The 26,557-nt window shown below is 44.9% G+C and overlaps 2 protein-coding genes across 3 annotated transcripts in view; both read right to left on the bottom strand.

Moving 5' to 3' along the window:
* The window catches only part of LOC311503520 (rho GTPase-activating protein 12-like), a 65,618-nt gene extending 60,991 nt beyond the window's left edge, over window positions 1-4,627 (bottom strand). For both annotated transcript variants that reach the window (XM_084566282.1, XM_084566283.1), the window contains exons 1-2: window positions 4,527-4,627; window positions 906-1,687 (exon numbers count right to left, since the gene is read on the bottom strand). In XM_084566282.1, the coding sequence (XP_084422408.1) occupies window positions 906-1,595 (690 nt within the window). In that variant the 5' untranslated portion in view covers window positions 1,596-1,687; window positions 4,527-4,627. The remainder of the gene's footprint in view (window positions 1-905; window positions 1,688-4,526) is intronic.
* On the bottom strand, window positions 1,635-26,557 carry LOC311503698 (kinesin-1 heavy chain-like; the record flags this gene model as incomplete). Its single annotated transcript, XM_084566562.1, has 27 exons — window positions 26,028-26,557; window positions 20,564-20,651; window positions 20,402-20,475; window positions 20,221-20,325; window positions 20,089-20,137; window positions 19,954-20,009; window positions 19,508-19,595; window positions 17,897-18,021; window positions 17,551-17,655; window positions 16,918-17,063; window positions 14,668-14,816; window positions 14,072-14,271; window positions 13,671-13,739; window positions 13,191-13,397; window positions 12,956-13,099; window positions 12,344-12,532; window positions 12,114-12,231; window positions 11,471-11,526; window positions 10,254-10,363; window positions 10,067-10,168; window positions 9,907-9,967; window positions 9,492-9,563; window positions 8,762-8,866; window positions 8,475-8,682; window positions 7,646-7,763; window positions 2,275-2,384; window positions 1,635-1,687 (listed from the first exon to the last, which is right to left on the bottom strand). The coding sequence occupies exons 1-27, from the start codon at window positions 26,151-26,153 to the stop codon at window positions 1,635-1,637; spliced, it is 3,033 nt and encodes a 1,010-aa protein (XP_084422688.1). The 5' UTR covers window positions 26,154-26,557.

The following is a 26,557-nucleotide window of genomic DNA, read 5'->3' as shown; positions in this document are numbered from 1 at the left end:
CCTCTTTCTACTTTGATCTACCTCCGCTGCTGACGAGGGAGGATAAGCCCCGGTTCCTGCAGTCTTGGAGCCATTCTCCTGGCTCGGGGTGGTGGTGGTGGTGGCGGGGGGGGGAGTGAGACAGATAAAACGGTATCACGGGTGCGGGAGGAGGCCTCGAGTTATCGGTCTGGAGACTGGAAGGTCAGGAAGAGGGAGGAAATTAATTTTATGTTTTCACTGGGGGGGCATCAGGAAGTCTGGATCCCTGCAGATACCGAACCCCCTCGCAGAGATAATCTCTCTCAAAGCATTAGCTGCGGGTGTGACGACACCTTCGCACACCTTCGGCGGCAGCAGCGAAAACAGAAGTGGCAACCTTCACGAAACACAAGCAGCCCTTGTGTTAAATTTACCTGAGGACGCTCAATTACAGAAGCCTCCATTTAACAGACCATTTAGCTTTAATCACCCAACTGCAACAGCTGCCACGCTCCAGAAAAGAAAAACACCCATTTGTACAAGACGGGACAAATTACGCTTCAAGGGCAACAGTGGAATATTTAAAAAAAAAAAAAAAAAAGCAGCAACTGTTGGTGCTTTTGTCAGAGCTGGCTAATGATGCATGAAAGAGTCGGAGCTGAGGAGACGGCGTAGAACGAAGAAATCTCTGAAGAATGTAACTGGGACAAGGGCGGTGATATGCAGCAGGGCCGCAGAGACGAAACTGAGCAGAGGGTGAGAAATAAACCAGAAATAGATGCAAAGAAAGAACGATGCATGAGAAGGGTGAGTGTTTTCTGTTTGGTTAGCAGCAGAGATACACCCAGGGGTGCTACCTCGCTTGGTGCCCTCATAAACTTTGGCGCTGCGACTGATTTTCATGAAAACTGAAGCAGATCCTCGAAGGACGGACGGCCACGTACCTGCATGTGTTCGGTGGAGCTGCTGCTCAGCTCGTCCCCAGACTCCGAGTCGTTGCGCAGCTTCCCGAGCGCCTCCCCCGGCGGCTCAGACGGAGGCGAGGCCTTCTCGCCGTCCGGACTCCTGCTGCCGTGGTCGTTCGCCACCTTGATCGGAGGCGAGTCGGCCCGAGTCCGCGGCAGCGTGGAATTGTTGCCGTGGTGGTGGATGTGGTGGTTGTTGTTGTTGTGAAGAAGCACCAGCTCGGCCACCAGCTTGCAGTGATGCGGGCTCCCCACGTTCTGGTTAGCATCCTTGGGCAGCGCGGGCGGCGTGACGCGGTCGGAGGACGGCGAGGGCGTGGAGGACGGCGACGGGCGCCCAAAGCTGGACATCTCCGGCTGAGGCCTGTTGAGGTTCTCGTCGGACGCCCGGCGGATATCCAAAACGGTGGGCTTGGCCCTCAGGGCGGGTTTCTGCGGCGGCAGGAGCGCCCGCCGCACCTCCTTGACGTACTGCGCCGGCACGTAAAACGCCTTGGTGCCTTCCTCCTTCTTCACCTGCCACCAGTCCTCGTTGGTCTTCTTCACCAGCATGTAGCACTCGCCCTGGCGGATCGTCACCGTCTTGTCTTTGGCCTTGTACTCGTAGTCGTACTCCACCTCGATGTAGACCTGGCCCGGGGCGATGGGCAGCCCCTCCCTGTCAGCCATGACTCCCGGAACGAGGGCTTGAACTCTGACCTCAGCTGCTCAGCGTCCCAGGCCTGGAGGGCTCCTCATGTCTGAGCAGGAGAACGGCTGGACTGCAGGAGAGAACACAGACAAGAGGTAAAAAAAAAAAAACTTCAGGAAGCTTCAAAACATGAACACAAACACTCCTGATTCACGCTCCAAACCTCCCAGACCGTCACACCCCTCCTTGTTACTCACTTTTCTACCACAACCACTAAGTGCTCCTGCTGTAACACACTCACGTTGACATACTCTAATGCTGACTCAAGTAACACCTCTTTCTGATCGCCAAAAACCACAACAGACCCTGATTGCTCCGGTAACCGATGCGGCCGCTGAGGATATCCAGCCCCGTAACCCGATCAGCCTCTGCAGAGCTAAAGGTGATGACAACATGACCCCGGCACACTGATCCTGCGTGCGATCCGGTGACTCCCCGGAGCCCGCGTCCAAAAATAAAGTGTGTGTTGTTTTATTATAGTCCTGCAGTGGCATCGTTACTCATTAATGCAGCCACGGGACGCTTGAGGTGATCCTCTCGCTGGAGCGAACGCAGTCAGAAGACAGCTGGGCCCTCGCCGTCGTCCCTGCCCGGTTTGTTTTGGGACGAGGCCTGTCATTGATCCGTCTGTCAGAGAGCACGCCTTCCTCAGTTAACCTAAATGAACGCCGGGGCCGCCGAGCCGCTTCTCCCCCCTCATATCAGATTCTCCCTCTTCCCTGAAATAGCAGCCGCTGCCACTACCGCCGCCGCCGAGGACCGACATCCTGGAAGAGCAGGTGCTTTTAGAGAGGGCGTGAGAACATGCTGCTCCCCGTCCTTACGCAAAAGAACACATACATGCACCGTGCAGCTCAGACTGACAGCTACACACCCAGAATAGATTTAAGAGAGGCGCCCGGTCCAGAGCGGGAGCCCATGAGAGGTGTTCATAATGAGCTTTAATAGTTCTACTTTATCTGTCTCAACACTATGCAGCGCACACACGCTCAGTGTTACATCATATCAGGGGTTTCTGTCTGTGTGTGTGTCTGACAGTAGCAGCCCAGTCTGGGCCTGTCCCAGAACAAGCTGCAGCCATGATGTCAGCGCACACATGCCTTTATGAATGAGTGTCTGAATGAGTGGGGGACGCGGGGGGAGAGGGGGGACAGCCTCCGTCTGTTTTAACTCGTGTTTAAACCGGCTCACACCATCGGCCGAGGTGCCAGAGATGCAGTCAGGACTCGTCGTCCGGAGGCTCCAGTCACGTACATGATAACAGACCTCTATCAACGCTGCAGCGACAGTCCTCCTCACACACTCATCTCCCGGCGCTGCTGGGATACAGTTTGTGTTCACCGTGTTCTCCCGTCAAGGATGCAAGACGTGACATGACACTGGTGCTGTCCCGTCACAGATAGCTCTATCCGTCTGATAACCGGGACATGTTTGCATCTGGAGCTGGAGACAAAAGATTAATACGGCTCCCAGACGTAGACCAGTACAACTAATGTGAAACAGCTGAGCCAGAAAACAGGAGAACCTAAAAATTTATATCATCAAATATAGAGTCAAGGAGCCAAAAGGAGCCAGACTCCTCTGCTGTCACCCATGAATTAAAACTGACTCCTCAGACACAATACACCAGAATAGAAAAACAACAAAAAGCATACACCTCTGTGATGTCTCAGGGTTCTGGCAGAGGAGCCGGGGGATAGTAAATTTTTGCCGGGAATGAATCCTTGTCACCGCGTGGAGTCAGAGCACGCTGGGAGTCTCAGAGCGAGCCGGCCAACTTGTTGCTCTATGGAGATTTAAAGGATGTTACGCAACCGCAGTCCATCTGTTGATTCAGACCTTGAGAACCACACAAAAAAAAAAACCTGCTGCTCCTTTTCAACATGTGGTTCTTAAATTTGAGCTGCTTTGTATCAGGTATGTTATTCTATAGAAACCCTCACCTGATCCCCAGAAAAATAGAAATCAAGTCTGCTGTTTTTTTTATTTTATATTGTTATATTTAAATGCACTTGCATGTGTGGTGTTGTGGTAAATGACTAGCTGTGATCCTGGCAGAGCATCAAGCCAGAGATCACGACCAGAGCTTTCTGTCTGCACACATCTGCAGCCCAGCCACTGTAGCAGCAAAAACACCCCGAGACTCGGACTGCCTTTGTCCCTGCGCCTCATTCAAAACAGATGTGGCCGAGCAGCATCCACTCCAACATGTGCTGCTGCTGCTGCTGCTGCTGCTGCATTTCGATCCATCCACAATCTATGCGGCTGATTTGCTGCATGTGTGGACGTTAAAGAGCTGGCACGGTCATTTCCTCGACAGACAGAGAGAGAGAGAGAGAGAGAGAGACCTGCAGGAGCCGAAAAACAAGCCCAGCCTGGGTCTATAAACTGCAGGGGCCGAGCGGCCAGAGCATGCATGCGTTCATGCCTGGGAGAGGGGAGAGGGGAGGGGGGGGTGAGGGTGGCATATAGATGGGGGGGCAGGGTCCCTTCCAGCCTGCAGAAATACAACACAAAGGAGTTTAATCCATGTGCACTGGCGACAAAAGAGCCCCGACTCGACATCACCCATGCAGGATTCTCCCAGGAGCGAAGGGGCAGGGTTGGGACCTGAACCGGGGCAAATAGAGCCTGAACGCACCGCGAGGGGAATCACGCACTGATGCTATCACGTGGAATATTTAATTAACCCACCCGGGATGATATTAAAACTAATACTTAATGCATGGGGTTTTTTTTCACAGAAGAGACATTTCTGTGACAATTTCCCCGCAGGTTCACTCGGATACAGCTCCCTCCTCTGCAACAGCGTGCATAGCAACAAAGTAACTCCGACACAAGCCAATCCTCTCACTGACCGAGGCGCACCAGCAGAGAGAAAATAAGAAATACATTAAAAACGTGCCTACCGTAGTGATAATGATAAGAATTAAAAGAAATCCTCCTGTGGTGATTCTCCGTGCTCCGTGTTGTCGCAGAGGTAGTGAGGAGGAACTTTTATTTTTGTCTGTCCTCCACCTATTTCAGCGTCGGCTGCTCCGACTGTGCCCGCAGCAGACCTCCAGTCAGTCGGTTTGTTCGCATTCCCCCGCCTCTCTGCAGGTTGTCAAGCGCCGTGGCAACAGAGCAAAGCACTTCCGGTCACAGATGTCAGAATAAAACTTTTTTAATTTATTAGGGTTAGCTTTGTAAGACAGGGGAAAATCAAAATACAACTCTTGATGTTTCTTCATTATTATTATTATTATTATTATGTTATTTTATTTAGACGACCTATTTCCCCACATGAAGACTTGGCAGTTTATTTTCATTCTTAGATCAAAAAAATAACATTGAAGAACTTGTATTTATTTTATAACTTATATAAATGTATCTTACCTGTTGCCATGCTGTGCAAAATGGAAAATGTTGTCTCCGTGTGAAACTGCAGTTTTCTTTCGGCTCTTATTTTGAAGAGCACATATACCCACTTCCGGTTTCGGTGTGCGTGCTTCCTTCCAGCTTGACGCCTCGTCGTGGTCTTCAACACACCAGCAGACGCTCTTATGGACTGAGTGTCGCTCCCCACCCCGCCCCGTTTGTCAGCGCTGATAGACGGCGTCCAGACCTCCGAGGTCGGCCTGCCCCCTCCCGGTTCAACGCCTCACTGTCCGGTGCTTCCCAACCCCTGGCCCGCGGACACCCAGGAGGTCCCCGAATTATTTTGAGGGACTTCTCCAATAAATTTAGTTATTTTTTTCAATTTCACTTTAAGAGAAAGTCTCTAGAAAATATTATAGAATATTTTATGAATGACAGTGAGCTCATCATATAGGCTAACATAATAAAATGTAATTGGATAAACACACATGTGAACCCCCCCTCTGCTCAGCTGAGCTCTATCTGGCAATCACAGCGGGACGTCTCACCATCTGAGCAGGATCATGAATGATTTAGTGCCCCGATGATCCAGGAACACGGCGCCCAGACTATAGCGGCACTGAAATTAGCCTCAGGCAATGAGACTGCAAGTTTACATTATTTCAGAATTATGCATGAACGTCTCCGCTGTAATTTAATCACGCCAGTTTTTCCTTGTGTTTCAGCATGTGGTCTTACGTCTGCACACGTAAGCAGTGAACGAGGAATTTTAAAGTCTTTGTATCTGTTATTATACCAATTTATACTAATTAAAACCCCTAAAATTCTCCAGTTGCTAATCAAACTAGTGCCTAGCATTCTGTTCGTGCAATACTTTCCACAAAAAATTTAATGTTTTTCATGGCAGGAAATAAATTCACCAAAAACGTGCTTTCAAGTTTCAATTTATTATGTCTAGAATAAAAATTTGGGGACCCAGTCTACAGAAAACCGTAAGTGGAAGAGCGCCACGGCAACGGGCTAATTTCAGCACGACATGAAAAGTGCCTTCAGTCGAAGTGACAAGAACATCTGCCTTGCTGGACCCGAAAATGCGAGAGTGCTGTTCCAGCGTCAAACAGTCCGAGGGAAGCCGAGGAGTTAGTGGCTTTTTAAGATTATTTAAATAAAGGAAAATGTTACCGGGGAAACCAGAGCATGCAGGGAGTGACAAGTCGTTTGAGGTCGAAGTGACGCCACAGCTCTTATTCATGTAAAGATAGAAAAAACTGCAGCTTCATTTTGAGAAATTAAATAGATTGCAGACAGATATTTACAACTGTCTGCACAAAATCAGACTCTTTGTCCTGTGATGCATGTTCAAACAGTATGGCCACAAACTTAACGCAATAAAACTAATTAGATTTAAATGATTAAATCTTTCATTTAGGTTCCTGATTGAAGTGTGTTACTTGCAACTGCTGCATAAAAATGTGTTTTTGTAATAATCATATTTTGACCGGTCAACAAGAGATAAAACTTAGAGGAACGACGCCACTGTTCAGCCCATAGACTGCATATAAATATGGACGTGGAAGCAAGTAGAGCTCCCCCTGGTGGCTGGCTGCAGTATAGGTCATAAGCTCCACCCCCTCCATGTTAGTGGGCGGGACTTGTGTCAAACTAAAACACTAAAACACACGTCAAATAATGTTTTTCGAGGATGACTTCTGTCATTTTAGGTAATGTATATATACGCTATAGAAACAGGTTGCGACATAACCGTGAGAGTTGTAAAAGCAGTTTTTAAAAATAAGTACAGTGTATAATCCAACGTTTCCTTGTAGCTGGTGGAGGTAGAGCAGAGCGTGGTATTGATTAAATGAAAACGTGAGTGAGTCTGGACGGAGTGTGGGCAGGGCATCGATATCGCTTCATTCTCGTACCGTACTGATCAGACTCTGGCTGCAAAGTCGCAAGATGGCGCCGCCTGTACCCCCGGGAAAATAGCGTCAGTTTGGACCGATGCAACGAAGTGGAGACGTGTAGTCCATATTTATATACAGTCTATGGTTCAGCCTTTTTTTTTAGCGCTTGAAAAGAAAAACACAGCAACAACTTGTCATGTTCTGTGCAGATGTTGCAGGGAGGGCAGCACAGTGGTGTGGTGGTTAGCACTGATGCCTCACAGCAAGAAGGTTCTGGGTTCGAGTTGTTCTCCCTGTGTCTGCGTGGGTTCTCTCCAGGTTCTCCAGCTTCCTCCCACCGTCCAAAGACATGCTGTTGTTGCAGGGAATGTTGCAGGGAAAGCTTAAAGCTTAAAAGCTGCACAACCTCGGCTGTACTTATATACAGTATGTACACATTTTGAGACGCCACTAGATGAATGGTGCTGTGGTTCCTGGTGAAAGTTTAGTGTTGGGGTTTGGCTTCATGTTTGGGCTTCTATCAGCATCATCAGAAGCTGTAAAAGACAAGAAATATAAATTACATCTACAGGTTGCCTCTCTGTCTGTCTGTCAATCTGTCTGTCTGTCTATCTGTCTGTCCTATCTGGAGAAAATGTGAAATAAAGGAAGGGAAAATTAAATCTCTCGGGATGTCTGGTTTGGCCAAAGCAGAACTGAGCAATCAATTAAAGTAGAGTGAAGCAGGGGCTATTATGGAACATGGTGTATTCTGCTCTTGCCTGTTATTGCTTCCTCCCTTAATGCCAGGAGGCTGGTTGTTCTGGATGAGGTTGTACCTGTTGACGCTGGAGTTCAAGAGAGAGGCTCCCTGCAGCTGGCCTGGGCGGATGGGCTTGGCTGGGTCAGACACAACAAGGGAAAGAGGGTCACTCACAGAGCAAAGGCTGTCAAACAGCTGATGGCTTTTATATTTTGTTTTACTCAAGGAAAGACAGATATTTGTTTTCTTCTTAAGAGTTGGATGAGGCGATTAATGCCACGCTCAGATCAATCTGCTCAGGTCTCTTCCTCAGTTCAAAAATTGGGCATGAATGTGTGAGTTTTGTTTCAGAGGCTGCAGCCCATGAAATTAGTTTATCATTAAATATAAAAGTTTGAGAGGTAGCCGTGTGTTATTTCTTGATTCACGACATTTCAGAATCTAACACGGCTGGGGTTAAAAATGGGACAGTACATGTTAGTCAGACTTAAAACGTATTACTTTTGTGTTTTATTAACATTTAAAACATTTGTTTCCTTCCATTTCTGATAATTTATGATAAACTTGATGCCTTCTTACACCATCTACATTTAAAAAGCAGCATGTTGGTGTAAAAGCATGAAGGTTTTGGGTTTGAACCCACTGTGAGTTTGTGAGTGCATGAGTTTTCTGCAGGTGCGTCCTCCCACATTCCAGAGACATACACGTGAATGATTGTTTAACTAGCGACCTGTTCAGGGACTTCAACCCCCTGCAGCCCCTCCAAAGATAAGCAGTAGATAATGGTTGGATGATCCAGGAACATGTTAGTGCAAGACGTAGCTCTCTGTCTGCATGAGTCCACCTACCTATGGAGGCTCTCCTGCCCATGTTTTTGGGCTTGGCGGTGTCCTTGATGCGCTCCATCTCCTGCTGGTAGCGCTTACGGTCGCGTGCCGCGTTCTCTTTAGCCTCCTTCAGTGCGGTCTCCAGGGCTTTGACCCGCTCAGCGGTGGCCCGCAGGCGCTTCTCCATTTTAGGGATCTCACAACGAAGGTCAGCGTTGTCCCGCACCAGCTATAAGAGCAGAAACACATAAGACTCCTGTCGCGTGTTGCTGTTGCTGTGTTATTGGTGCGTTTTCACATATTTTTACCTGCTTGTGAACTTTAGTTAACTGCTCCAGGTTGCTCTCCAAGAAGCGGATCTTCTGTTTCTGGGCAGCGCTGCCGTCCGGGTCGTCTGAGTCCATGTGTGCATTCTGTCCAAGCACAGACAAGAGCTTTATCTGACGTGTTTTACTTCAGCATTCATTCATCAGCTTGATTTCTTTCAGCTTTTTATTCAAATCACCGTCTAAAAAGAACCCTGTAACTAACAAGCGTGTTCTAAAGGATCTAATTTGTTGATAAACGAGGCGATAAGCAGCAGATCTTGGACGAGTGCAACAACACAACATACTGTGTGTGTTTCCCAGGAACGCCTGGTCCGCCTGTGTTTATCTCATCAAGCTGCAGCCCGAAGGCTGGAGACGGGGGTCCCGGGTCCCTCATTTACAGCTGCTACCTTTGAAGAATCAGATGGCCTACTTATCGCAGACACTTTCTGTTGTGCTCCCTGGATTCATTAAAATTTCATCACGGTGCAAATTAAATGAAGTGCAGCCGGCGCGTGTATAGCGGAATATGGAGCGGCTCGTCTTCTCCCAGGTAAGTGTCGAGGTCGGGACGACACGGGCTTGTGTTGATGTCGTGTCGGACGAGAGATTAAAGCGCACGCGAAGCCAGACCACAGGATAACGAGTACACGGGCGATTCACCATGGCAACATTCAGAGAACAGGAGGATACAGACCTTCAGCTGAAAGGAACGCTGTGAGGATTTTACCTTTTTCACTCTTGCGGACAGGTCCTGGACAAAGAGCCTCCTCAGGTTGTGGAGTGTCTGCAGCTCTCGGGCCTGAAATACGGCAAGAAAACTCAGCTCAATACGTCCTTCCACCACAAATCAAGGGCAGTAAATTTTGTGATTTTGTATTATTTGTGATTTACACCAAACAGGAGAAGAAAATAACATCGACCATCTTGTGACAGTTCAATATTCTGCTGGGAAACTTCTGGACCTGGCATTCATTGGTGTGGATGTTACTTAGACATGTAGCACCCACCTAGACCAGACCAGGCACCCCCACCCCATAGCAATGACCCTCTTTGATGGCAGCAGCCATCCCCAGCAGGACTTTTTGGGTGAACTCACCCTTTTTGATAAATACACACGTTAAATACTCATGCCAATAACTGACCACAGTCTCCTCCAGTCCCTTCAGGTCCTGTCTGGCCAGCTCCTGTCTGTCCTGCATCGCCCTGCAGCACATTAAAGTCTTAATATGAGCATTTGTAACTGAACACGAGTCATATGTATTATATATTTTTTTTCCTGTTGACTAAACGTGGAGGGTTTACGTGAGCTCCTGCAGCTGGCGGCTCTTCTCCTGGTCAGATGCCTTGAGTTTTTCGTGCTCCACTCTCAGCCTCTCCTGCTCCAGCATGATCTTCTGGTTCAGACTGCACAGAGGTCAGAGACAGAATCAGCGCAGGGCTGTGAACTAAATTTAAAGACAGAAGGTGTTTGGTTGTTGTCTCGTCTTACTCCTGCAGCTCTGTGATGAGCTTCTCCTTGTTGTCCAGCTCATCTCTCAGGCTGCTGATCTGCCTCTGATGGGTCTCTCTGTGAGACTGGATCTGCTTCTCCACTGCCTCCTGAAGACATGAGAGGACACAGCTAGTCACAGATATGAGCTGCCAGAAAGACGTTGCAGCTTACGCACACACAAGAAACAGCTGTTCAGAGCCCTGAGACAAGGTAGTGTGGCCGAGCGGTCTAAGGCGCTGGATTAAGGCTCCAGTCTCTTCGGGGGCGTGGGTTCGAATCCCACCACTGCCAGAACACTTTCTTTAGGTTCCCCATGGGGATAAATGAAGTCTTATCTTATAAAGCAGCAGGTAGACAGCAAGTGTAAACTCTACTGCATTGTTTCACTAAGCTTCTCTAATGTCACCAGATTTATTTCCATCCAGTGTTGCATTCATTTTCCACCAAGATCTTGTATTGATGATGGGAGAGTCTGACCACTGAGCAAAGCCTTCTCCAGCACATCCCAAAGATTCTCAATGGGGTTAAGGTCTGGACTCTGTGGTGGCCAATCCATGTGTGAAAATGATGTCTCATGCTCCCTGAACCACTCTTTCACAATCTGAGCCCCATGAATCCTGACATTGTCATCTTGGAATATGATCCATTGATGGAATAACCTGGTCATTCAGTGTATTCAGGTAGTCAGCTGACCTCATTCTTTGGGCAACATAATGTTGCTGAACCTAAACCTGAGCAACTGCAGCAACCCCAGATCATAGCACTGCCCCCACAGGCTTGTACAGTAGACACTAGGCATGATGGGTGCATCACTTCATCTGCCTCTCTTCTTACCCTGATGCTTCTCCACTATCCTTCCAGTTTTTAATAATGCCTTGGACAGTTCTTAACCCAGTTTTGGTAGTTTCTTCAATCTCCTTAGATGTTTTCTCTGCTTGCAGACTAACATCTTCTCCACGACCACAGGATGTGTCTTTAGACATGGTTGTTGAAGAAATGAGAAGCTACTCATTGCATCAGTTGGTGTTAAATAACTTGTTGCCAGCTGAAAGATAATCACCCATGCTGTAATTATGCAGGTGGAGACTTTTTTATGTTGGTGTCTCTTTGCAAACGTGGAGATATATTTTAATGGCATGTACTTGATGGCCACTCATGATGAGATTACCCAGGTTTGAGGTTAATTCAAGGTGTGAACGAGCCTGATACTGTACCTTTACTTCATTGGCAGACTGAATCTCATTCTCCTTCTCCATGGTGTTAACTTTCTCTGGAATTAGACAAACTACAGCTCTTAATAAAGACATCCATATCTTCACTTATTTACACATTATTCAGAAGCTTTACACTTTAGATTTGCAATCGTTTGACCAACAAAGTGAAGTGGGGGCAATGTTCTCTCACCAGAAATGCCACGTATACCAATCTTGTTGACATCATCTTTTAGAATATCTATCCTATAGCCAAACTCTGGAGATACTTTACAGGGATAAATATGTAAAGAGAGAGGCCAATATTAGTTTAAGAAGGAGGAAAAGTTTGAATCCAGTATAAAACAATGTATAGAATAGATTAACAAATATGACAAATATAACATTACACCGTATATATTAGGAAGAAGATTGGAGCATCGGTCTTCCATTAGAAAACACATCATGTTGGTTGTGTGTGGATGAGGATGCATGTCCTTATAATAATAAAATACTATTATTTTTAGAGCCGTGACGTTGTAGGTCCATTAATATTTAAACTAATCATAAGACAGCAGGCCTTCATCCGTATAGAGGTTTTGTTCTGGGCCTAACACATGTTCCCTTAAGGCCTTTGTTACACAGCAGGAGACACGCTCACGCTCACCCTGGGCTTTGATCCGAACTATTTCCTCATTGAGAGAATCCACATTCTCCTCCAGCTGTCTTTTCTTCTGCTCCACATTCTGGAGGCAGTCTGTCAGGGACTTGATTTTAGCTTCATACTGGGACAAGAGACAAGAGAAGAGAAGAGAAGAAGCAACAGCACGTTAACTGAGCTCTAAGCTTTTACCACTGTGTCGATGGGATCAGTTACCTGTGTTAAGGGGCAGTTACCTGGGAGATGCGGAGCTGGCAGGCGGTCAGCTCCATGTCGGTCTCGTCCAGCTTCTGGGAGCTCTCGGCGTGGATGCTCTCTAGCTGTTTGTTGCGCTTCACCATCGTCTTCACCTCCGATTTCATCTTACTGATGTAGAGCCGGGCCATGGTGAACTCTTCGTCTATGAGGCCGCTGCTCTCTTGTTGCTGAGGGGTCAGAAAAAAAATGACTGGTTAGAGGTTTACTCCTGTGACGATATATTTCTATCCATTTGTTTTACATATTTATACCAAGAAACGCTCTAAAGGGGCATGGTCCACTGTGTTTACCAGATTTTTTGAACTGTCTGAATGTTGGATTAAATAACAGATGAAAGTTTTGTTTTCTGCCGCCCAGTGCAATCCATCTCAATCTGAGCGAGCACGAGCAGACCGTAAGGAATGACATTTTAGATTAAAGGAGACAATAAACCCAAAGGCCGTGGCCCAAAGGACGAGTGTAGCGCAGCGAGAAAAGGTTTCAGATGTTACTGTGAACAAGGCATTAATGTCGCAGTTTGTTCCAACAACAAAACAGAATAAACTTAATTTGTTTCCAACATATTTCTGATTTGAGTGAAAACTGGTAACCTTAATGTCGTTGCTTCCCACAGCGATGCCTATCTCAGCCAGGTCTTTGAGCAGAGACGACAGCATCTCAGTCACCCTCTTCTTCTGGTGGTTGGTCATCTCCTTCAGTTTCTGGAGCTCACAGTCGATGGAGGCCAAGGAGCTCTGGCGGCGCACGATAACACGCTACGTTAGGAACGACCGACACCAATCACCTCCAACAGATTCATGACCCCCGAAGCTTTGACCTGCTTACAGATTTCTGATTCAGCTCCTCGCTCAGAGCCTCAAACTCCTTCGTCTTGTCCTCAACCTCCTGACTCTTCTGGTCGTAGTTGACGGCCAGCTCCTCCAGGGCCTGCAGCACCTCCTTCACCTCCTCCTTGGAGGCCTCGTTCTCCGCCAGGAGCCTGTTTAGCTCGGTCTGCAGGACATCATGGTCACGGCGAGAGGAGGATAACAGCTAAAAGAGGATCAGAAAGTGATGCTCAGTCTCAATAAAGTCTGGAAAGACATTTACAACACGAGATACAAAATCCATTTCTGTACCAGCTGGTCGGTTCCTGTGTTCACTAAGGGTGAGTTAGAGTCTGACCCTGTCCTGCAGGGCTAATTACAGTCTGCTATCAGCTGGCAGACTGGGGTTGTGCAAACAGGAGAGGTTGGAGGGCTGTGGCACAGCGGGAGGGGAGGAAATGGAAGGGGAAGGGGTGAGGGTGGGGGGTTGTAGAGTCACCTCCTCCTGGTCCAACATCTGCTGGTTCAGCTTCTCCACCAACTGAGACTGCTGGTTGATCTCATCATCCTGGGAAAGAAAAATAATAAAACATCACTAATTTATTTCTAACCAACCACGCCACCTGCTGGCGAAAAGAAAGACTACACATGAAAACATGACAGGTAGCAGTTTGTGAGTTAATTTAGTTAGGACAAGCAATATTAGCAATAAAAAAGCATAATAATTCTCTTAGAAGCAACTCAGAAAGAACAAAAGTATAGAAAAAAAACATTACTGGTAAGTGCATCAAAGTCATTATGTGTTGGTGCTTCTATTTCCACAAATGGAAATAAATAAATTAATAAATGTCCTATTTTCTGGTGTTTTCTTGGTGCATTTACACGTCCGGTCATAAACACCTTGTCATCCAGCTCCTTGTACAGCTTGGCCATCTCCGCCTCGTACTTCGCTCTCTCTGCATCTGTGAGCTGGACTCCAGGCAGGCTGCTCAGGGCGGGTTTGGGAGCCGGCTTGTCGTTGTTGAGTGCGGTGTCCAGGGCCTGCACCTCCTCTTTGGCCTTCTCTTTGTCAAACTGCTCCTCCGTCGGCACACTCTCTCCTGCAGGGAGCAGCAGAAAGACGACAAAGCGTGAGAAGATCAGTTGCGGTTCATGTGGAGGCGTGGGATCTATTCCTTCCACTACTCCCTTTATTTTGCAATAGAACATAATTAACGTGTTGATGTCTAACATAAATGTCAGATGCATGATCATGCACATTGCTTGAAGGCGACTACAGAAATATTATTCACGGCCTCACTAATATGGAAACAAAGGATTCTTTCTTTGGTAAAGCCATGGGTGACTCAGCTCTAATGAAGAGCATGACTGAATAAGTGTTTTTGTTTTATGTCATTAAACCCTTTCAAACCAATGCTACAAACATCTGTTGAACCCCATTACAATCTCCAGTCTGTTATCAACAGTGGTAAGGTTTTCTTTTCTACGCAGCGTACCCTTCCTCCAGCGGTTGAGCTCATTCTCCAGCCAGGTGACCGTGGTTTTCAGCGTTTTGTTCTTCTCCTTCTCCTTTTCCCACTTTTTCTTCCACTGCTCTGCGGTCAGCTCCACGTTCAGACACACCGTGTTCTTGATGGTCTTGGCTCTGATGAGACAGAGAACGGTGAGAAAATGGAAGTAGAAGCTTTAGGCTGGTTTCACAGGAGGTTTCATTGTTTCTGTTGTCAGTTATCTTGTATGTAGTTTCAGATTCAGTTGATTTTTATGACTGACTGTTTCATTTACACAATATTTTGAATATTCTGAACATGCTCCCTGAAACACTCTTTCACAATCTGAGCCCCATGAATCCTGACATTGTCATCTTGGAATGTGCCCGTGAACATCAGGGAAGAAAAAATCCACTGATGGAATAACCTGGTCATTCAGTATAGCGGATTCTGGCCGCCACAGCTGGATCCAAAAAGCGCAACTGCAAACACTGCACACAGTCGACAAGTATAGTGTGTCTGCTGAAAGTCGGAGTGTGTCTGGCGCCACCAGATGTTAAACACCAGTTGTCGTGGCCGAGTGGTTAAGGCGATGGACTAGAAATCCATTGGGGTCTCCCCGCGCAGGTTCGAATCCTGCCGACAACGACAAACTATTTTGAACCGTGGAATAACTTTGGAGCACTGTCTTTTATGTGATTAGGTTATATTAAACCTGCATCTTCAGTGAAGTATTTCCACACACTTGATAAACCGCTGCTTGTTTGCTGCAACGACCCACTAGACTCCTCATCTGTCTTCTAGGAGGCGTCCGTGTTCAGTTCCAGCTCCTCTGTCCAGAGATTCCAGAAGTTTTCTAATTTCACATAGATGTTTTCCTTTACTACTTCCTCTTTCAAACCATCTGTCTTCTTCGAGCTAAAATGTTCTCAGAGGAGTGTCCTTGTCCTTCATAATGTCTATTTGATCTAGTAAGAAGTCTAGTAGCAGACTTATATACTAAGCCATTTAAAGTTCTGTATTGACAATGATTTTAAAAGCTTTAAAAAAAAAAACGTAAAGAGCAGCAAATATCCAATGAAGTTTCAATAAAAAAAATTCTTGCGTTGGCCGGGAATCGAACCCGGGTCAACTGCTTGGAAGGCAGCTATGCTCACCACTATACCACCAACGCATGCCTTACACTGAATCTATAAGGAAAGTTGAGCTCAGCCCCAGACTAAGGCATCCATGTTGGTTGGTGATTTGTTTTTTCAACGATCAGGAGAAAACTGCTCTGAATCATCACTCGTCCTCTTTTTACGCATGTTCTGATCTGGAGCTTTAACTAAAAGGTTTTCTTTCCTCTATGTCCAACTCACTGCTGAGCATTTAAAAGTAAAATACCAGCTGCATCCAGCAGATGGTGTTCTCACTCAGCTAAAATATTGAACACAGGCTCTCACTGATGATGTGGCCCAAGACTAGAGTTAACTCTTGTTAGACTTTTGTTTTGACTCACTCATTCAGTATATTCAGGCAGTCAGCTGACCTCATTCTTTGGACACATAATGTTGCTGAACCTAGACCTGAGCAACTGCAGCAACCCCAGATCATAGCACTGCCCCCACAGGCTTGTAAAGTAGACACTAGGCATGATGGGTGCATCACTTCATCTGCCTCTCTTCTTACCCTGATGCTTCTCCACTATCCTTCCAGTTTTTAATAATGCGTTGGACAGTTCTTAACCCAGTTTTAGTAGTTTCTTCAATCTCCTTAGATGTTCTCTGCTTGATGCATGCCAATGATTTGACCCTTCTCAAACAGACTAACATCTTTTCCACGACCACAGGATGTGTCTTTAGACATGGTTGTTGAAGAAATGAGAAGCTACTCATTGCATCAGTTGGGGTTAAATAACTTGTTGCCAGCTGAAAGATAATCACCCATGCAGTAATTATCCAATAGGAGGCTCCTACCTATTTGATTAGTTAAATCCAGGTGAAGACTTTTTCTTTTTGGCCTGCTAAATCTCCAACAATATGACACAATATCCAGTATTAGACTTGAGCTATGTGTGCCCACCATCCACCCCAATCTCCTCTGTGTGATCCTGGTGCATAAGCCAGATGTAGCTTCCCATTCACCCATAAAAAGTTGCGTCTGAACATGAAGACGGCAGTGTTTACATTTGCAACGAGGTAATTTGGAAAAATTCATGCGTATAAATGTAATTTGTGAGAGTGACGCGACGAGGTTTTGTGTGTTCGTGCGCACCTCTGTCCAAACAGCAACGTAGACCTGGTCTCGGCGTCGTTGAACGAGGACGGGGAGCAGCAGATGACCATGGTTGTCCGACAGTTTCCTCCCAGGGAGTCCTGCAGGATCCTGGTCATCTTACTGTCTCTGTACGGAACGTAAGCCTGACGGAGAAAAGACGACGACATGAATCACAGCCGAGGAACGTTACGTCACAAAGCAGCATTTATAACAGTGAGTGTGGTTTGGGTTAACAACAGCTTAGAGGAGCTCGTAATGTGGCTCTGTCACGGCCACATGAACAACCAATAGCTAAAATAAACATGTGCTTTTGGGTGAAACTGAGAAACCACCAGTAGCCCCCCTGTATTAAAGCATGATGTTTTGCTGACCCATCAATCCTCACTGACCTCCTCCCTTCATTGCTCCCTTGTTACTTTGGGCTACTTGTTGATCCATCTCATGTTCTCTAGCACTGCCGCTAGATTTCATCCTCCAGTTAATCACGACAGATTCATTAAATCATCCCTCGTTTTATCCTTTTTGTATTCCTCATTATAAGCTTTGAATCACATTTAATTAGCTATGTAGTGAGAACAACTATAACGGGAGCACACCCCACCCCTTTACTGTTCCCAACATTCGTCTCACCGAACCCTCTGCCAGAGCTGAGATGACATTTCCCAGCGCAGACAACGACTTGTTGATCATCTTGGCCTCGTCCAGCACCGTGCCTTCTGCTCCTGTTTTGCCCACCTTTGAAAAAACACGCAAGGAAAATGAAGCTGAATCCATACTGTATGATTAAAAACAAAAATGAGCTTCTATCCACTGATGCAAGATTACTGCCCTGCTGAAAGGAAGCAGCAGCAGCAGCAGGAGTGTAGAAACAGGCCTCTGAATAATAGGTTTGTAATGGAAAGAAATACATTTGCAGAAACTAGACAGATTACAATAAAAGGGGTTGGGGGGGGGGCAACCACAGTATGAATCGTACTTTTTCACTCCCAGCCAGGTCGACGAGGTAGAGCTTGCCGGTGAGTTTCTGATCAGTCTGACTGTTTTCCTGCTTGATGTTGATGAGGAAGATGCTGTGACTCCGGGAGCTGTGCTCGTTCATGTCTGAGATGCACGGAAAAATAAAACACAGAAATGTTAATAAACACGATGCACTGACTGGTTTTTCACGGCTTTCAATGTAAAAATGAAAAAAAAAGTCTCTTGAGCTTAATACAAATCAACACTGTTAAAGAATCTTTTAGAAATAACAGAGTGCATGACAGGTGCTAGAATAAATAAACTCCAAGTGCTGAAATATTAATTCTGCACTGGTTCGGTTTGTCTTTAAAGATCTTTCAGGAAGAGCAATTATGAACAATTACTTCATAACAAATGGATTCTTTGAACAGGATAAGTAAAGTGTTAATGTTCTGTTTAAATATGCAATAGCTGCCTCTTTGCCACTTGGGGGAAGCACAAACAAGCTGTCGACACAAGCAGTGACATTCTACCACCGGCAGCAAATCTTTTTTATCTCTGCAGACCTCTGAGGGAAATATCCGTCTTTTCTGGTGCTAAATGCGTCCACTGTGTTTGCCGGCTAGTCTCTGTCTCTGTCTGTCTTTGTCTGTGTGCTGTGGAGGGTTTATCTGAGCCGCCTGTTTAGACGCAGAGCAGTGAGAGCGCCAAAGAATTGCAAAACGAAACGAAGATATTGAAGCACCCTGTAAAGATGTAGAGTCGTGCGTGTGATGATTCTCTGTGGGTTTATCACCACCTGCGACATCCTTCACATAAATAGTTTGATTATAGGCAATAAAGGTATCAGGAGGTTGTGTTGCGTAGGTTATAAACTACTATAAACTGAAATGTGTAACAGGGTCACACAGGGAATTGTTATTTATACAAAATATGTTGTACTAACTGTATGTTTCTATACGTAGCTTTCAAAAAGTGTCACTTTTGGCTCAGAGCCCCCTCCTGCTCATGGTTTCTTCTTCTGTGATACCACCTACAGTATATATATTGTTTTCACTCCTCTAGCCTCCTCCCTTTTCAGCTGAGTTACATGGTTCTTGTTGTTTAAAGTCACTTGAATAAATAGAGAAGACCTCAGAGAGCTAGCGGTGTGTCACAGCATCATTAATCCACAACACAACGCAGAAGCCCACCGGCTACAGTAGCATTTTCCTGGTACTCTCCTTATCATCCAACAAAATCATCCAGTTGAGGAAAGCCAAGAACAATCGTTGATGGAGCATCTACTTGTGCAAGAACACATAATAATTACGCATGTGGTCAATTTGGACATTATTAAAATCAGAGAGAAGATCTAAAAATGATGCATTTAATGCCCAAAGAGACCAACACTTTTATTGTTTTGTTAAAACTAGCACTATTTTTAATTTCAGGAAATATTACTTGCATAACGGTGAACGATCGTCAGTTTAAGCCCAGTGTCCATGATTAGAACAACTTTCCTGTCTAGCTTGGTGGTGTCTTTAGCACAGACTGCGTCCCCGGATGATGGGACTGTGAGTCAGGAGACCCTGTGAGGTTGAACCCATGAGAGGCTGCAGCACTGAAGGCGCTCAGTGTACCGACTCACTTGTGACAGCCACGTGTCGGTTGTTTTTGCCTTCGTCTATGGAGTCCATGACCTCCTCAGGACTGCACACAAAACGCTCGGTACACCCCTGGGGACACATGCACACACATCACAAAGTAACGCTGTGTTCGACTTCACAGAGGCACGATTATTAGCAGGGGAGACCGTGACATACTGTATCCATCTAAAACGGAGATTCACAGAGCGAGAGAGAGTGACTTCATTACCTTCTTACTATTTTTAAGATCTGTCCCGATTTCCTCATCTCGTTATTTAAAACTTACATGTAAGGTATACATGTGTCATTGTTTTTCCCATGTTCCTGCATGTCATTCATAACTAATGCATTACAAATGGCTGCACAAACTTGTGACTGCTTGCTTGTGGAGCTTGGGGAAACTATGCTGTGCTTCAAATAAATCAACCAACGTCTCCCCATGTCTCACCTTGACATAGGGCACCCTGTTCTTGTCCTCGTGCACAGAAAGGTTCTTCTTTGTCACTGTGGAAGAGAACGAAACTAAAGCTCCACAGCTGCAATCGAGGAAATATCTGAAACGGCGAGAAACCCACATACATACCGTCCAACAAGTCCCTAATTTTGTCCAGATAGACTTCAAAATACGAAACCTGCAAGACAGATGCTCACCGTGAGACTTCTTGGCATTTTTACAAGCACTATGAGCAGATAATGAGGCGGCCGGGTTACGTACTTTGATGTGAAACTCCAGGTTCTCGTCCATGGAGTAAATGTAGTTGAAGATGTCCTCCACAATCCTCGGAATGATTCCCATCATGTCTGGGTCGTGAAGTTTCCCCTTGAAAATATGACAATTAGAAAAACAGACTCTTCAGGCCTGTCCAGAAAAGGCAGCAGCTGATGCTTCATATTACCTCCATTGTGTGTGTTTTGCCAGAAGATGTCTGCCCGTAGGCAAATATTGTCCCGTTGTATCCGTCCAGAACATCTGGCCAGAGAAGAAGCACATTTGGTATAAAGGTTCGGCATCGTGTTTCCAGGGTTTTGAAACTGCGTTACGCCGTGTTACCGCTTACCTTTGACAATCTTCTGGGCGACGGCGTTGTAGAATTGTACCTGAGTTGTGTTGGACTGGAACACACGGTCAAAGTGGTACGGTTTACCCTGTGAAGAAGAGGCAGCAGCAGTGAGCAACCATGACAAGAATGCGTAGGTACACTGCAGTAGACCTGAAGTTTGGAGGCCACATAACTCCACAGCATGTTTGGAAGTCAACAGCTTGAAACCAAGACAAACAAAAGTTGATCTGGAGTCTCTCCGTTGGGAATTATGCTCCAGGAAAGATCTGCAGGGCCAATCAGATTGTGTGGCCGGGGTTAATCTGGTGATGGACAGAAGACTGTCATCTGAGCCCCATGATGAAATCAAAGTTACCAGACTCATATTCTGAATCTGGCTGACTACAGCCTGTTGAACGTCAGAATAAAGACAGTGACATGTACATGGCTAACATGTCATGATTTTGTGTTTTGACACCTTTCATTATCCCGGTTTGGTTTCCTGTTTTATTCTGTAATCGGCTTTCTCTTTGCATTTATGTTTTACTTCCTGTCTTTTGTCAACAACAAACACAATGTGAAGCGCCCAGACAGTTTTATCCAGGTTTTTTTCTTCAAATGCAGCTGAATGCGCCAACAGATTATACTGGTTGTCATTATCACGCTGAACCAAGGACGAAATTTTGATTTCAGAAGTGGGGGGGACACAAGTATTTTTTAATAAAACTCTAATCTTTCAGTTTGTTCGATTCCAACACAAGCCTCCTCATTCTACTTACTGAGACACTGATCACCTGAACCAAATCTTATTTTATGAGGAAGATTATAAAAAAAACACTGCTGTGATTAAAGATTGAGATTATCCCACCAATAATGATTTCTAAACTCTTCCTAAGTTAAAATATTAGTTTTGTGTTGTTTAAGAAATGTTTTCTTTGCATTATTTGAGGTTTGAAAACACTGCATCTTTTTTGTTATTTTGACCAGTTGTCGTTTTCTGCCAATAAATGCTCTAAATGGCAATATTTTAATTTCAAATTTGAGAGAAATGTTGTCAGCACTTTATAGAATGAAACAAAAATGTTCATTTTAATAAATACATAGCAAAACCAGCAAAACTGAAGATTTTGCAGTGGTCTCATTTTTTTCCCAGAGCTGTATATACATAGACGCCTCATTGGGCGCTGGACCGTACGTCAGCGTCGCCGCCATATTGGAGGAGGCAGCTCTGTCCCGCGAACCAATACGAGTCAATGGAATGAACTTTATTAAGCGTCTTCTGCAAAGTACTTTAAGCATTTACACATTCACACACGAACGTATATATTCTGGAAACCAATAGGAACCAAAAACAACGTCTGATTACATTCTGAGTAGTTAAAGTTACAGACGTCGTTTTTGGTTCCCATCGGCTCCCTGAATATATACGTTCGTGTGTGAATATGTAAATGAGAGGAATTAACTTACAGCACTTTGTAGAAGATGCTTAATAAAATTCACTTCATTGACTCGTACTGGTTCGCGGGACAGAGCTGCCTCCTCCAAAATGGCGGCGACGTTGACGCATCGCAACAACGGCCCAACCCGCCAATTCGGCGTCTGTGGGTGTGACAGCAAGGTGGAGTGACAGCGAGGACGGCCAATCACACAAGAAACGGCAGAGCCAATCGAGGAGCTTGTGGGCGGGGCTAAACTAAGGGAAGCAGTCTTCAGCTTGAGCGGCCGTTTTCCGCTTGGTCCTAGTGCTTGACAAGTCTCCGTTTATATAGCGTAACATTGTTTTTTGACGGTAAAAAAAAATGCAGGGGCCCAAAACGGCCTTTTGAAAAAGTGCAGGGGACATGTCCCCCCCCCCAAAAAAAATAAAAATTACGTCCGTGCGCTGAACATAAACACACAAACAGACCCATCTTTAGCAAATGAGTCATGGTATTGGAGAAACGCAATCTGCTGTTACACATCTGCACAGTCCGATTATTACACTACTACTTGATAATGATATAAAATAACTACACTGTGAACTGAGTGACAGTTTTGGGGGACTCGTTATCTTGTATGTAATGTTATAGAAGTTTACAGTAAGAATTTACAAGCTGATTGATGACGTATGAGACAATACTATAAAGTGGAAAAAGGATAAATAAGAATAACTGATTCCCTGACGTGTTGGTATGGTGCATGGATAAAGCAGAACTATTTAACAAGATAATGTTATTTTAAATCCTAAGAAAAGAAGCTTACATTTATACATAGACATAGAGCATGTGGGGAGAGATACGTACGAAATACAGGATATTAATACTATTTTCATTAAGAACATGGCAGCTAAGATTCAGCGCCGTCCACTGGAAGCAACCATTGTGACCCTTTGGCCCTAAGCTGCTACACCGCAGAGCCAAGAAAAAATAAAATTTCGTCACGAACAGGATTCGAACCTGTGCGGGGAAACCCCATTGGATTTCGAGTCCAACGCCTTAACCTCTCGGCCACCGTGACTGGTGTGCCTATCTGTTCTTTTTCTACTTATATTTCTTTCTCCACCACCTCTGAGTGACATGTCTTCTTTACACATGTTACTTCATCGGCGAGATCATTGTTCTCCAGTGTGACCAGGCTAAGCTACTTTTCAAGCTTATCCTGCAGCAACTGAGACTTGGCAGCTACCTCTTCCTGTCTCACAAACCACTGGTTCTCCAGGTCTTTGTTTGCGGCCATTTTTAATCACCTCCTCCCAGATCTTGATGAATTTGTCATCCTCTTTCTAGAACACAGCGACCAGGTCGTGCTATAGCTGCAGTTTGGTCTTTTTTGCTGGTCCTCTACGGCAGTGGTTCCCAACCTGGGGTCCACGCCCCCCACTGGGGGGCGCCAGAAATCGCAGGTTGTCTGCTCTGAGGTTGTGAGGTTACCAAAATTAAATTTGTGCACATTAAATTTATAAAAAATTAAAAATAAAATAAAAAACACACCCAACTGGATAATCAAAACTCTGTATAATCCAAATTGAAATATATTTTTGGTCCACATTTTTATCAACAGAGCTCTGCTTTTTACACCGATCAACAAGCGGTCGAGCGATCTTCAATGTACGTTCTGCAATGAACGAGCACACACGTATTTTAAAGTCACAAACACGATCGGTTGTTCTGTGACCGGGGTCTCCTTCGTGACGCCGTAGAACCTTTTTTTTTGCCGCGAGTAGCGTAAATTAGCTTCTTCAAGCACAACACACAAAAACAAGCACCTGGCTCTCTTAATTTCTGCCACCTTTGCCGTCTCTGCCCCTTTCTTCTATCATCGCCCAACGCCATTTATTTTTAAGTCATTTATCAGGTCGGACGTCTTGCCCTGGCTTCATGAATTTATTCTCCATCTTTCGACTACTGCGTTGTGTCTGCTGCGTTCCAAGACAACTCGAAAGTAACTGATAAGTCAGCGTTCAAGCTACAGGTCAACTCGGAGGAGAAAAAATAAGTTTGGGATATTGTCACTATTTGCTGAACACTAAAAACATATGCAGAAGCAATTTATGCTTATTTACAAGGAGAATAAGAGCAAAAACCTACAACTGTTGTTTATTTTAGCAAATAAAAGTTTGTAATTAATCACTTTATTCTTTTAGTGCGTGTAGGGGTTGGGGGGGCCTGGCTTGTCTTGGACACAGGCAAGGGGGGCTTCAAGGAAAAAAGGTTGGGAACCACTGCTCTACGGGACGTACAGGTGTTGTTTAAGGCAACAGGATTCCTCCTCCTTTCCTTTCAGCTATTTGTCAGCTAAACAGTTCCTGCACTGGTCACTTTCTCCTCTCTGGCCCCTAGCTGAGCTCCTTGCCTGCTAACTAGCCATCTACAATTGCTCCGTCAGGGAGGCAAATCTTGAGGCACTTGATGCTACTTGTATTCAGCGTATGCACCCTTGTGCATGTGTGTGGCCTCTGAAGAACCTCTTCGTCAGCAGCAACTTACATGTTCAGATGTGTTCATTTCATTTAAACTGGTCTTACTTAACACTTAATTAAGTTGAACTGTCAGTTTGGTGGGAATTTCTTTTAGTTAACCATCTGAAGTAAGCTAAGAGTGGTTAATTAACCATTTATCTATTATTTTTGTTTACAACTGCTAACATTTGAAATAAAACTATTGTCATATTTTAACTGGCAATGTACAACTGTTTATCCACAGTAGACTTTTTAGTTTAAAATTCAATCATTTATCAGTACTTTAAGCTAGTTATTTCAGCTGTTTATCCACTTTTAGCAAACAGCTTCAACTGTTAATCCGTATCATTAGCTAAAAATGCCAACTGTTTGTCAATAACTAATTAATAATTATTTCAAATGTTACCCGTACTTTAAGCTAATAATTTTAGCTTTTTACACAACTTTCATTTGTTTATCTACACTTATTGCAGCTTATATACCGTTCATAGTTGTTTATTCATACTGTTGGCTAGCTAATTTAGCAGTTTGTAGGCCTACACTTTTAGCTTCGGCCTTCAACTGTTAGCATTATATTTATCTGATGATTTCAAACGTTTGTTGTTCATTTTAATTGTTAATCCATTAAGTTTAGCTAATATTTTTTACGTATTTTTTATGTTATGTTTATTGCTAACCAACGTAGCTAACAGGGCTAACAGTCAACGGTTAGCCCCATAGACATATCGTTAGCTGTATGTTTTTTTTACGTTATGATAAGTTTATTGCTAACCAACTGTTAGCCCTGTTAGCTATGTTTTTTAGCTAACGGTTTCCAATTGTTCACCCTTACAATGAGCTGTTAGCAGTACTTTTATACTTTAAGCTAGGTATTTTTCAACCATTTATTCAGTTCTCAAGTTCTTCAAGCTTCAGCGGTGTAAGGCCCTCAGCCCAACTAGGACAACTGAGGCCTACTGGTGAAGCTGGTCACATTTAGGAAAACCCTAAAGAACAGCTTCGACTGATTACATTTGAGAAACGTCTGACACTATATATTCATATCTTTTCCTAAAAGATGTCCGTACTTCCTGCGTAAATCTGTGCGTAAAAGTGCAAAAGACCTTATTGCGCACAGCTTAATCAGTCACTGGAAAGCCCCATAAGCATGAGTTAGATATCAAACACTGCAAAATAGCTTTAAAAGTCAATATAAAACCAATAAACACAGAGTTGGACAAAGATGGAGGGGAACAGTGTGTGTTAATTAGCCAAATCAGCATCCCTGGAGCATTATTCATTTGGGGCACAATTAACAAGAATTAAACCGTCAAGAATTGTATTTTGTTTGGCCCAATATACAACGAGGTGTTAAAGGATGGTCAGTAATCTATTTTCAATATGAGTTTACTTTTTTTTTTTAACTTCAAATTAAGCATTTTACATCATCTCCCTTCATAATTAACGCAGCTGAGTCTAATCCTGCTAATTCTCTGCAAGGCTTCAGTAAATTAAATGTGGAGTTCAGTTTCCCCTCTAATCTAAAGAAAGGTGCCACACACTCACCGCAATGTGCACGCAGTCCTCCCCCTGGAACTTGGGGATGTACTTGTCTCCCCGGGCTACCTCGGAGCTGTTCAGCGGCCTGAAACGGCACACCACCTTGATAGTGCACTCCGCCGCGTCCGCCATCTCCGCAGCAGTGGATGAATGAGGCGCTCCGTCCTAAGTCCACAGCCACCAACACTAAAGCAGCAGGGAGCCACTGGGGGGGCAGACCGCGCCCCTGACAGATCTGGTGCACGGCTGCTGTTTAGCTGACTGGGGAGCCTGTGCTCAAGTTGTCCAAAATGATAACTTTTACACTAAAATCTAAAGTTTGGTGCAGCTGAGGCGTTGGGTTTGAAGATGAAGTTAAAAAAAAAGGAAAAAGGATAATGTTAAATATGTATATAGGCTATTAATTTGTAATGTTACCAAAAAATCCCATTATTGCAAAGAAAACCAGTGTAGGCTTAATAAAAAAAACGTCTATCTACAAAGAAAATAAAAGTTGAGGTAGGTCTTCATTAATCTGAGAAGGTTTAGCTCACTTT

This window comes from Chelon labrosus, assembly GCF_963514085.1.
Source record: "Chelon labrosus genome assembly, chromosome: 18".
Taxonomy (NCBI): Eukaryota; Metazoa; Chordata; class Actinopteri; order Mugiliformes; family Mugilidae; genus Chelon; species Chelon labrosus.
This window is presented reverse-complemented; position numbering and strand designations above follow the sequence as displayed.